The sequence below is a fragment of the Podospora bellae-mahoneyi genome, chromosome 4, assembly GCF_035222275.1.
Source record: "Podospora bellae-mahoneyi strain CBS 112042 chromosome 4, whole genome shotgun sequence".
Lineage (NCBI taxonomy): Eukaryota > Fungi > Ascomycota > Sordariomycetes > Sordariales > Podosporaceae > Podospora > Podospora bellae-mahoneyi.
The window spans coordinates 1,869,289-1,882,055 of NC_085883.1; the positions used below are offsets into that span (position 1 = coordinate 1,869,289).

Consider the following 12,767-nt stretch of genomic DNA (forward strand, 5'->3'; position numbering starts at 1 on the left):
CCTCTGGACTGATCTCACGACCATCTACTAACCCACATTTCTTCTCTCAAAAGTCTTATTACTTCCTTCTATTGCTTTCAACTGAGCGAGGCCTACTCAGCTCCCTTTGCCATCTCTTCAACTCGATCTCTCTGTCTGGGTCTACCTACCCACCTAAACCATCAACCACACGCGTATCGACGGATCCAACAAGACATCAGGGTTATTAACCGAGGCGTATCAACTTGCAATTCAGGCCTGATTTGTTTATGGTGTAGGTCTTTTTCATCTTTGAAAGAGGCCTAACAATGGATAATAACGACAATAATAGTGGTGGTGGTGATGCAGGGGGAGGAGAGGCACCTGGGGGTAGGTACTGCGTCATGCCAGGCTGTAACCAGCGGCAGGCTCAGAGAAGGCTACTCCTGCAGAGGGAAAACGAGCGGTTGCACGGGGAGCTGAGGGAGGCGAGGGAGGAGCTTGCGGGTGAGAGGGCCGAGAAGGAGAAGTTGAGGGAGAGAGTGAGGGTGTTGGAGACGAGGTTGGGGCCGGGGGGGTTGCATACTGAGCGGGTAAGTTTGCTTTGATTCAGGGGGAAATCCAGGGGCTAACCAACAATGAATACAGACGTGGCAGGGCTTGCTCAGGGACTTTCTCAGTGGTGTGCCGGGGTTGACGTATCGGATGGTTTTTAAGCAGAGTGCCAAGGAGGAGAACATGAGTACGCTGGTTACTTGGAGACATCCTGATTTGAGGTTTGTGCCGGGGGTGCGGGCGGTGGTGGAGGAGGAGAGTGAGGAGGAGAGTGGTGAGGAGGAGAGTGGTGAGGAGGGGAGTGAGAGTGGGAGTGAGGAGGGAGAGGGTGAGGAGGAGGAGGAGGAGGAGGAGAGTGAGGAGGGGGAAGGAGGTGATGATGACAACGAGCTGCCAGGAGCAATGCTGGACCCCCTGATGGGCATATTGACACGCACCCCTCACCAGGTTGTCGTCAAGTACGCCAAGCCCTTCCCCTTTGAGAAGCTCCCGGGGTTCATCCAGCTTGACATCTTCAAGAAAGTCCTCTTCAAAGACGGTCAGCTGATCCACTGCGTCTCCCGACTGGACGCCTTCCACCCCCCTTCCACCTTCCCCCCCGAGGAAGAGCTGAAGCGACGGTCTGGACTGCGGCACTTCTTCTTCTGGGGTCCGGAAAAAGACTGCTGCGTCAACACCGACGGCCACGAACCCGCCGAGGTGCTCGCTTTACTCCAAGTCTCCAAACGGTTCCTCTTTCTGGGCACGCACGTCTTCTACGGGCTCAACACCTTCGCCTTTTCATCCCTGGGCGAGTTTCATCGCTTCTGTCAGGGGAGCGGGGTTGCGAGGGTGGAGAGGATCCAGCATGTTGAGATTGTCTGGACGGGCAACCAGCACCTCACGGCACCGACATACAGGCGGGTGGCGGCGAATGGCGAGGAGGTTGGCGCGCCCATGATGCCGTTCTCGCGGAGGACTCACGCGTTGAGCTGGCTGGTTGATATGAAGAGGTTGAAGACCCTGGTGGTGCATATCAATGAGTCGCAGAAGAGTTGTATGCGGAGGGGGACGGAGCACCCGGCTATGAAGGGGCTGCTGGGGAACAAGACCAAGGGGCAGCCTAATTACAGGATGAATAGGGCTTTGAGGACGGTTCAGGGGGTGGATTATATTTACCAGCTCAGGGGGATGGAGCGGGTGAAGTGGTATGATTTGAACAAGACGGTCCGTTCGGGTGGTGGGGTGAGGCACGAGGTGGAGGATTGGAGTTTTGAGAGGGATATTGAGACTGTGGTCGCCATGCCCAAGGTGCCAATTAGGGCCGAGGGGAGTCGGTTAGAGAAGCTGAGGAGGCTGGTTGGAAGGGGTTCATTTGGGGATGATGAGAAGGATGGCGATAGGGGTGATGGTGGAGGAGGAGGAGGAGGAGGAGAAGGAGGAGTAGGGAATGGTGGTGGGAGTGATGGCGGTGGTGGCGGAGCTCGTGCGAGCCAGGGCCAGTGGAAGCCACCCGAGAAAGACTGGGAGCTCGTGAGGGATACCTACAGTCTGGAGAACGGCCGGTGCTCGTACGATGAGCTCAGAGAGGGAGGAAGTAAGGAGTATGATGCCGATGTGGCCAGCTTCGCGCTGGGAAGCAGCAGGTGTGGAGGAAGAAGAAGAGGTAGAATGACTAGAGGGAGGCGTTCAGGGAGCGTTGCAACGCACACAACCACTACAGGCTACACATCGAACCTATCCACCAGGATCTCAAACCTGTCATCCAGGCTCTCACAACTCCACTCCAACTCTTCAAACCTTGCTCGCCCTCCCTCGATTGCCCACTCCAGGGCCAACTCGCCGCTCTTTGTAGGCAGCTCAGATGACGACAGCGAGCTGGTCATCCTAGACTCGAGGCCCATGTCCTTCAACAGAACCACCGAAGCCGCCGACGGAGAGCGCTTACGAGCCATGCTAGACGACCTCCCCCCCGCCAGCCCCTCTGCTCAAGGTAGCATGCAACCCCCCCATTCAACAGCCCCAAGACGCTCCACCACCACTTCCTCCCTCTTCGTCAGCGGCTACAACACCCCTCTTATCAAAAACTCCAGCACACCAACTCCTCAAGCTCCCCCAAGAACCCCCTCAATGGCAGCCTTGCCCCCTGGCATCGCCCAACCCCCCAGCGGCGGGCTCTTCGTCACCCCTCGCCCCTCCGCTCCCACTCCTCCCCGCCTGGCACCATCAACACCCTCCATAAAGCGGGAGTCATCCACCCTCGTCCCCATAATCCACCCCTCTAGGTCAGGGGAGCAGATCGATCTCACCCGGGACGACGACGCCTCCGAAATCGTGGATTTGACCGAGCAAAACGACGAGGACACCGACGATGACAAGGACAGTGTCATCTCCAGCGATAGTGACGCCGATTCCGACAACGAGGAGGAGGACACACCCGATGCGAACCAGCTCAGAACACCACCTCCTAGCTCACGCAAGAAGCGGGGGCTCGATGATGCAGGGGGTGAGGACGAGGGTAGCCCCAGTAAGAGGGCGAGGAATGAATAAATGGGAGTTGAAAAGGGCGTAAATCGGTAGGAATGGGACTGATTTTCATCTTGATATGCGTTGATTTGTTGCTTCATATAGGAGACGTTGCATTTAACGGGATATCATGTGCCAAATAGGGGCAAATGGGGTGTTATATCATGTATGCTGCGTGGGATGGGAGTTAACGTTGAAATTTCGTGGGATTTATAGGTCATTTATTTGGGCGGAGTTCATGTAATTAGTTTATATTATCTAACGGGGTTTTGCCAATAACAAAAATGCGTTGATTTACAAATATTCTGCTATTATCGTGAGTAACAAATCATTTTGTTTCGAGTATAAAAAAGTAAAGACAAGCAAAACAATTCAAGTTAAACGTGAATGGAAAAAGATATGAAATATCACATGTGCCCACAGCCAGAATCGAACTGACGACCTCATCATTACTAGTGATGCGCTCTACCACTGAGCCATGCGGGCCTATTGGTTGTTGCTGTTGTATTACCCACCCCACCCACGCCTTATCATTGTAACCATTCCTCCATCCTTTGCTCCACCACCCCTATACCTCCCCCCTTTACCTCCCCCCTTTTGCCCTCCGCGTTCATTCCTCCGACCCACCATAGCTCCCGCACCACCGCCTTCCCTCACAGCAACACCACATACTACCAGCTCACACAAAAATCACAACGCAACGCATACATTCACCATCAGTTACGTACCAGACCCTCAACCCACATCACACAAAAATTGAATACACATCCCTCCTAATACCCAGTCCCCCTATAATAATTCCCCGCCGCATCATCCCCACCTCCAGCAACCTGCGCACTAGGCGGAACATAAGCTTTATACCTCCCCTCCCCTCCCCCTCCCCCAGCAGCGGCACCACCACCAGCACCAGCAGCACCCTCCCCAATCCGACTAGGTAACCCCTGCCGAGCATCAAACGCCGGCCCGCTCGGCTTCAACGGCGGGGGCGACATCGTGGTCACCGGCACCGCCGGCTTTGACATGTACGGACTATCCGGCGCACCACCATATCCCTCACCTCCATACTGCCCACCCGCATTCGCAGCAGCAGCATAATAAGGATTGGTCTGCACTCCCCCGGGAACAGCCAGCGGGGGAGCACCCGGAGCACTCGGCGCACTTGGGCTGGCAGCCGCATAAGGATCGTCGTTGTTGTTGGCGCTATAAAACGAAGCGTACGACCCGCTCGGATTATGATGCGCCGCAACAGGCGAGTCATAAACCGAGGTGGACAACTCCTGCGGCCCCCCATAACTTTGCGGACGAGGGTTACCACCCGGGCCCCCTGTTGACGGGGACTGATAAGCCGCGTACTGCCCCTGAGGAGGAGGCGACACAGAAGTCTGGATCGGGGCCGGCTGCTGCCCGCTAGACGGCACCCTCTGTTCGTTCGGACGTTGAGGGTATCCCTGCTGCTGTTGTGGCGCTTGCTGCTGCTGAGGAGGTTGTGGTGGTGCCTGTTGCTGAGGCGCCTGTGGTGGTGCTTGATTTGGCTGGGATGGAATCTCCGCACCCGCGAAATACACCGGCGCAGGAGTTCCCGTCTGAGGAGGACGCTGGAAGTTGGGAGAAGGTGAGGATGATGGGTATTGAGATGATTCTACTCGTATATACAAATCAGCTGTTGCTCAGTTCTAGGTTCGCAATCCCTCCTAAGCGCCAAACTTGGCCAATGCCGTACCTTGTTGAGCAGGGGCAGGAGTGTAGAATCTCTGCGGGTCTTGAGGACCAGATGGACCAGGAGCGTAGCCCTGGCCGGCAGGAGGATAGCCTCCAGGAATCTGGGGGCGCATCGCGTATTGGTGATACGTGGGACCAGGAGGGTGAGACATGGACGACTCAAGCAGAGCCTCGTAGTCTCTCCTAGCCTTGATGAACTTTTCATTCAGCTGCGTAAAGTCATCTGCACACCCAGTTAGCCAATCCCCATTCGAACACCCTCCTGGAATGCCATACCTTTCTTCTGAGAGTACTTCTCAATCAGCTTGATAAGCTTAGGCCGAATGGCCAACGTCTGGTGATAGAGCTTCTGTGTCGCAAAGTCAGCCTTCCACTCTCCACCCTCCAAAATCCAGCCCAACATACCGATATCTCCTCGTTATCCTCCTCCCTCGGCCCAGTATTGCTCGCACTCAACAACGTCAACAACTTCTCCACATTCTTGATCTCAGCAAACACCTCCGCCTCCATCTGCGCCTCCCTCTGCAGCTCATCCGGCGTGGGATCGGTCAACTTCTCCACATAATTCAAGGGGAAAATGCCCGTTTTCCCCTTCAACGAACCCCTCCACCAATCCTTATACACACTCTCCAACACGGCAATCACATCCCCCTTCTTGAACTCCAACTCCCCCGGCTCCGACGGCAAGAAATCGTACAAAGCCCTCACCCTCGACACCGTCGCCGCCGTAGTCCCAGAAGCAACCGGCTGGATCGGCGCTGCCGCCTCCTCCTGCTGCTGCTGCTGCTGTTGTTGTTGCTGACCCGCACCGGCACTCCCACTGGGGCCAGCAGCAGCCGAACTACTCCCACCAACTCCCTTCCCCTTCTTCCTCTCCTCCTCCTGCAAGCTCAGCTTGAGCGCCATCTGCAACTCCTCCTCCTCTTTCTGCCTATCCACCTCGGTCAAGCTATTCTTCTGCGGCGCGCTAGGAGGGTGCAGCGTGGGGTTGCTCTGCTTCAGGCGATAGTAAGCATCGTACATGATCCCCAGATCCGGATCAGACTTGAACATGTCGCTCCAGTCCTTCATCCTCTCCAGAATCTTCGCCTTGACTTGATTGTGCGTGTTCCGGTCGTTGGCCAGTTTGAGAAGGGCATCGGTAAACGCACGGGAGGAGAGCTCGCGGTGCATGTTCTTTCCACAGTTTTGGGAGAGAGCGTTTGCGACCTGCACAGGTAAATCATTACTTGTTAGCAAAGGGGCCAAGTGTGTGTGTATGTGCAAGTAACAGAAGCAAAATGATAACCCACCTCAAGAGTATACAACTGCACATTCGCATTCCGATGAGCCAGCCTCTTAATCATGCTCTGCACCGCATCCTTGCTCCCATTGGCATCGCTCGCTACCCGGTCGCAAACCTCCATGATGGCTCCCCAGTCCTCGGAAGTAAGATTCTCATCCGTGGCTTTGTCTATTGTTCACTTGGTCAGCATCCCATTTCATCAATCATGGACAGAAGAGAAAGACATACTAATGGCCTCATCATACGGCCCGGCCGCCGCCGCTCGGAACATGCTGGGCGAATGTGTTGCTAAGCTTGCTATCCCTGGCAGAAAAGGCCGATGCGACTCGATCAAAAAGAAAACTCTTGTGCTATCCCGACCCTTCGGCAGAGAAGATGCGCAGTTTTTTGTCTAGGGTTGGCGGTTTCGGCGTTGCTGGTAGGTGGTGGTGAGGGGTTCCGGAAAGGAAGCTCTGACGTCGGCGTTCGATTGCTTGCTCAAGGTACGGGGATGGATAAGCTCCCCCGCTTCCCGCCCGTCAGTTCGTCGCTGTTCTTTCTGTCTCGCCAGGAACTGGATAGTATTGCTTTTTGCTGGAAAGACTGATATCTCAAACGGAGGATATCCTCTCTAGGTGAGGTGTGTTGATTGCACAAGGTTGGTATCGATGATGATCAAAGGGCAAGGTTCAAGGTCAAGTGGGCAGTGCGCATGTGCCGCGTGGTTGGTCAGGCCTCCCACCAAGAGAATGGTATAGTTACGTAAATACTGCCGCGCACTGCGCGCTAACCAGCAGCATCACATGTAATATACAGTAAAAGCCGTAACAACAGCCGCCGCTTCAACTTGCCGCCCCCCCATTGCGTATGCAGCTTGCGCAGCCACGAAAAGAAAACTCCATCTTGGCCGACAGCTCTTGGACATGTCAAGCTAGCACATGGCAGATTTCCTCTCGAGGTGTCTTGGCCAAAAGCCAGACTCCTACCATTCTCTATCACTCATACATAATCAAGGAAGCAACAATATCAGATCAGATGAACCATGAGGAACAACGAAAAATTGGGAGCTATGTCCACACACCCCCCACCAGATCATATACAATACAATAATAGAAATATATGGTGTATACAAATGCCATTTGTAAATACACCTCATGCTGATGCTCCATGCATCCTCCATCTCTATCGCTTCCAAACATCCATGTGCTCGCTCCGATGCTATGCCGTTCCTCTTCTTGCTGTTTGTTTGGTTTTCACAATCTCTTTGCCACCCACCCATCCCAACCTCACCAATCCCTAATATCCCTAGCATCTCATTCTTTCTGGAGACATAACTCAAACAAACCAAACCCCATGTTAAAAAGCAATCGCTCGCTGTTGTTCCTGTCCTGATCCCCCCCCTAAGTCCCCCATAACATACAATCCACTTTGCAACGCCAGAGAAACAAAAAGGTAGCCCACAGTTGACATGACCAATCAAACAACTCAGGAAAAGATCATGACCATCCTTTCCTCAAAACTCCTCGCAACCCCGGTTCCCGTTCATTACTTCCGTCCTCTAGGCTCCTCCTCCCAGGTCCCAATTCACTCAGTTCAAAGAGCAACGGCTCTTCCGCCGGGCCATCCACACTGGTGCCCAGCCTCGCCGATGAAAATGAGTTTGGCCTATTCGTCCTGACGGGATATCGCACGCCCCGACCACCGAAAGGACTGGCGATAGCCGCCGGCGGCACATCTCCTAGACTCTCACTCCCATCCTTGTTTCCCGCGCTACTGCCTTCTGCCGCAGTAGAACTCTGCCCGCCTGCACCTCCCTGATAGGCAAGCAGCGTGCTCAATGTCGGTACATCCTTGTCTGCACCCGCCTCAACACTGGCGCTGCGCTGGCCAGGATACGAATCCACATCAGCCGCCAGTGAACGGTGCTGCTGCACCACCGAGCTAGATCGCCGGTTCGGGTTGCCTACATGGTACAACCTGGGCGATAGCGGAATGTCAATAGCACCCGTGCCTCGCCCGCCCTCCTGCGCGACAGGAGTCTCCATATCTTCGGCTTCGTCTTCCTCGGCAACAGTGACACCAGAACTCCTACCAGCACGGCGGGTCACCTGCCCCGGAGCTTGATAATCAATAATAGAATTCTCACTCAGCCGAGACGGAATCGCTGGCGTGTGAGGGGTGTGTGGCGAGAGTGGCTTGCCAGGAGAGGTAGACGTCGACATGGAAGCCGGGTTTGCCATGCTGGGCACGTTGCCGAGTTGGCGGCTTGACGTGCTGGAAGAACGCTGCAGATGCATCGACGACGCCATCGAGTCTGTCAGGGCATTGTTCGTTTCCCGCATCATCTGATACTTGGACAGCTGGTTGGCCGTCCTCTTGGAGGCCGAGGACTCGCCCTTGCTGTTGACTTCGAAGCTTTTGAGCGTCTTGTGGCTGTCCAGGGCCTTGAGAAATTCCGAGATGTTATCGTCATCAGTCACAAAAGAACCCGAGCTGGCGATACCTCCGGCTTCGGTCAGAAGGCCCGATCCAGGTTGAGCGGATGATGACAAGCTCTGCTTCCCGCTGCTGGCCTGATCGTCATCGCCCCTGCTCTGCCCGCCAAATGAAAGGCGCCCTCGTCGGTGAGTAAAGCTGCTGCTGTACCGGTTCCCAGGCTTGGGCGATCCCGACACCACAGGCACATCCTGTGGAGGTACAGAGGGACCCCGCAATGATGCAGCCATTCCGGCTGTCAGCGATGATCGATTGCCAGACCGACTAAACTGGCTGAGTCCTGACGGGCGCGATAGTGATTGCGGGGACGGTGGCACGTCTGCATCCGCAAGTCTGGGAGAGCCTGAAACTGAGCCAGCTTTGAACGGCTGGAAAGAAACGGATGGCCTCCGAGAGCCTTCCTCCCCAGTTCTCAACGGAGGTCGGGTCAGAGCGCCACGGATAGGTAATGAATGTGGCGCACTTGGCCGCTCCACGCTGGCTGAAGTAGACTCTGATGGGGAGCTCGTGTCGGATCCAATAGGGCGGACCTGTCTCAGTGCAGTGATGGGGCTTGTTCCCAGCGCCCCTTCGCCATGGAAGGTGGACAGACTGCCATACGTCTGCTGGGGACCCGGCGTTTCACGACCGAGCCTGTGAGCTGGGAGTGAGCCCGGCTCGGCATACGTGTCCGATCTTCCATGCCTGCGTGACAGGTGCTGGATGGTTGGCCTAAAGAAGTTCTCCTCCACCATGAAGCGCGAGCTCAGCAACGATTCTGAAGCGTCTACCCGAAAGTTGCAATCGTTTCGATAAGTGACCGAGGCGGAAAATCGGCCCACGGGGATGTCAAGATCTCCAAAATCATATGTGGTCACCGCCTCCCTCCCATCTCCCTCGCGGAGTGGCTGTCGTAATGGGTCATATGTGGTGAGATACTCGGGCTCTGCAGTCGACACCCGACACTTGACTTGAAGTGCCGGATGGACTCCCTTGGCGAGCGCTTGTTGCGAGTACTTCCAGCAGGGCGTGACGCGTGTTGCCACAAAAAGTGTGCGAAAGAACATGATGGCCCTCTTGTATAATGTCGGTAATGTTGGGGCAAAATCGCCAAGGCCGTTTGTTGATAAATCTTTGAGCTCAATCGCCCACCGCTCCAGGACGACCTCGGTATTCTGCGCTCGCGGTCGTCGGCTTCCAAATCCATCGTCACTTGTTTCTGAAGGATTCAGGGCTTCCAAAACATCCCACCTCTTTCCGTTGTCGTCGATGAGCACCAGGCTCTGGCTGCTATTTAAGCTGGAGGCATCGATGTACGTCTCGATGACTAGGGGCGGCGGAGGGCTCTCGAAAGAGCCGGACGTCTTGTATACTCGAAGTTCATGCCGAAAATCATCGGTATCGTCGGTGTCTAGAGAAAACTGGTTGCTGTCAGCGGGAGTATATCACATGCAAAACAACCTGTCCGGCCGTAACTTACCCATTTGTTCACCACCTTGGTCCCATCGGCGTTCCGGCGGGAAGTCGGCCCAAGGTTCACGCGAGACCCTAGAATGAGCACAGCGGCTTTGAGGTAGACGTTCTGTCATGATGTCAGCCTTGTCCTGTCCTCCCCTTTCCACACCCACGTACCTGGATGATCTGGTCCAGCTTCTTGATGGTCTCCCGGGGAGTATCGGCGCCAGAAGATGCCGGAGGACTGCCCGGGGCTGCGGCGTCCGAGCCGGTGCGGATGCGGTCCCTCGGGTTGTTGGTACGTGTGGGGTTTGTCTGGGGAGAAGATGCCGGGGAGGACACCCGGGGCGGGTGACGGGATTGTTGATGCATTGCTGCGGCTAAGGATGGAGGTTGGGGTCGGGACAATGGCCTTTACATCGGTACGGGGATATTGTGTAGTAGGTAGGTAGGTAGGTTGTTAATGTGTTGTAATGTTGCAGGATGGCTATCGAGAAACAAGTCAAGGTCAAGCAAGTAGTGTCGAGTGTTGTTTGTCAAGAAGTTCGGATCGGGACAGATGTGGAGGTGGATAATGGATGGTGGATGGGTGGATGTTTAGGTGGGAGGGTTCCAGCGGGTGTTTGCATCCATCGTTTTAGGCGGCGAGATAGGTCAGGATGGGAAGTTTGAGAAAGAGGGGATGATGGCCCAAGGCGGATCTCAGGGGGAGGGGGGAGGGAGGATGCTGGTTGGCGGTGACGGTGACGGTGACGGCGACGGCGACAAAGTGATAAGTGGTCAAGTCCCAGTCCCAAGGCAGACGGCCGGCTGAGGCTCTAGGGCTCCCCCAGTGTGCTTCCACGTAGTAGGCAACGGGAGCGTGCAGCTGCAGCTAGAGAGGCACGAAACTGTCTGTCTTTTTTTACAGAGAATGTCGTGCGCTCTTCTCCCGATAACGACAGTCACGTCAGTCACCTCAAAGTCATAAACAGACGGCGATGTCGGAAGAGAACCCACGGTTAACATGGTCGATGCGCCAGGCGATCGAGATAAGGATTGACTCCCTCACTTGTTCCTGGCTGCATCGACTAACGTAAGCAGGCACCTCGTGGTCAAGGAACAAGGGTTCTTTGGCAGGAAGCTTAGCCCAAAACGGGCGCTACAAGACTGGCAGTCGTCTGTCAAGTGCCGGCATAACGGGGAGCTTACAGCTGGCAGTTTTGGTCTACCACCACCACCATCTTTCAGTCATCAGTCCATCATCGACTTTCTTTTCAGAGAGAACTCAACAAAAAGAGACAAGTGCCGCCCCCCCTTCCCCGTGACCGTTGAAACTGGTGTGCTGGTATGTACATAGTGCAAGCCTCTCTTTCGTCATCACATCACGCAAAACCGCCAAGCACGACCAGGACGAGCGATGATGCAATGTAACTGGGTTGATTTCCTTATCTCGTATCATCGCTCATCGGCAGGCAAATGCACCTCGCTGCCAGCCTCCCGCTCACCACCTGCCTAGAGCTAATTCTCTTGTTTTGACTTTAAAAACATTGAGATGCCTAGATCATTTGCATATATTTCTGCAATCTTGGTCCTGCGCCGTTCTCCGCTGACAGATAAATATCGATGGCTGGGAACTCATTCACAAGAAACTTCAGTCACCACTGGTTCTCTCCACAGTCCAACGTGTGGCATTTAAGTCTAGGTATCAGCCTCCAACGGCTTGCAGTCTTACGGTCTAAGAAGTTGCCTGGTCACCAGTAACCTGTTGCCTCCTCTCATTCCGAACTCACCAATGACCACACAACAAGTTGAGCCTCTCCCAGTCTTATCACGATATCCATTCTCTGTGCTCTCTTTTCTCCAGGCATACAACAAAAACTCTCAGACCTCGAAACCCCAAAAGCATCCCCACCGGATTACCCCTTTCAGCCTCCGTATGGTGTGCCTGTGTCAGTCTCTGGATCAACCTCGCACTGCATTGGACACAAGACACACCTGCCTCCCCGAACCACTGGTCAATGGACTCAACCAAGCCTTTCCACACCACAATGTTAATTACTTCCCATGTCACACGTCACTCTTCTCTTGTCATACAGAACATAGAGAACCACCCATCGGCAATAAGGGAGATGAACCAGGTCTTACTTAGCCACTCACACTTCTCAAACAACTTGCACTTTTTACCCTCGGCAAAAATAGCCCACACCCAGCAAATAGGACCTCAATCCGATCCGAGGCTGTCCGTCTGCATACCTCCTGCTTAGTTGTCCATACATACATACACACAAACACACACACAGCAACCCATCACATGCCAGCCTTCTCTCATGCAAAAAAAAACAAAGATATGCAATGCACCACAACGTGGGATTGTCCAAACCCTGAGTGGCAATTGACCAACAATTGGCATTCGGGAGAACCAGCCTAGGTAGACATTGGACAGATCAACCTCGCAGACCTAGCGTTTGATAGCTAAGCCTCATATGTAGGTAAGGTAAGGAAGATGGTTTCGGACAGCAAGAGAATATGCATAGGTAGGTATGTGTTGGGATGTGCGTGGTATAATGCTAGATTTTCCACTGAAGTCAAGTCTCAAAGCAAACCATGTTACACTACCGCGCAATTGACCAACAATTGCATACCCACGGTGCCTATCTCAGAGAGGACAAGTCACCCACCATCCACAGAGTGCAAGTGTAGATAAGATGTCCTCAAAGACGGCGCAATTCTCCATCGCCAATGAACACCGCGACCACCTAGGTACCTAGCCATACATCGACGGCCCACCAACTGAAAGGCCATTGAAACCACGATAGGCAGGTATCAAACGGATCTCTCAACCAGGTCAGATCTC

General features: G+C 54.5%; 3 protein-coding genes and 1 non-coding gene across 4 annotated transcripts; 2 read left to right on the forward strand and 2 right to left on the reverse strand.

Moving 5' to 3' along the window:
* Positions 1–663: 663 nt before the first annotated feature.
* Positions 664–3,042, forward strand: QC761_001470 (uncharacterized protein; the record flags this gene model as incomplete). The annotated part of the gene is made up of 1 exon (XM_062871976.1): positions 664–3,042. The coding sequence occupies one exon, from the start codon at positions 664–666 to the stop codon at positions 3,040–3,042; it is 2,379 nt and encodes a 792-aa protein (XP_062732249.1).
* A 390-nt stretch (positions 3,043–3,432) lies between these two features.
* Positions 3,433–3,504, forward strand: QC761_0066120. The gene has a single exon. It is a non-coding gene; the product is annotated as a tRNA-Thr (tRNA).
* A 119-nt stretch (positions 3,505–3,623) lies between these two features.
* HSE1 (ESCRT-0 subunit protein hse1) lies at positions 3,624–6,763 on the reverse strand. The gene is made up of 6 exons (XM_062871978.1): positions 6,251–6,763; positions 6,030–6,190; positions 5,143–5,946; positions 5,014–5,086; positions 4,739–4,960; positions 3,624–4,657 (listed from the first exon to the last, which is right to left on the reverse strand). Exons 1-6 carry the CDS (start codon positions 6,291–6,293, stop codon positions 3,792–3,794), a joined length of 2,169 nt encoding a protein of 722 aa, XP_062732250.1. The 5' UTR covers positions 6,294–6,763; the 3' UTR covers positions 3,624–3,791.
* Positions 6,764–7,075: 312 nt separating this feature from the next.
* Positions 7,076–10,810, reverse strand: ATG13 (autophagy protein 13). The gene is made up of 3 exons (XM_062871979.1): positions 10,109–10,810; positions 9,957–10,058; positions 7,076–9,897 (listed from the first exon to the last, which is right to left on the reverse strand). Exons 1-3 carry the CDS (start codon positions 10,301–10,303, stop codon positions 7,498–7,500), a joined length of 2,697 nt encoding a protein of 898 aa, XP_062732251.1. The 5' UTR covers positions 10,304–10,810; the 3' UTR covers positions 7,076–7,497.
* Positions 10,811–12,767: the final 1,957 nt, after the last annotated feature.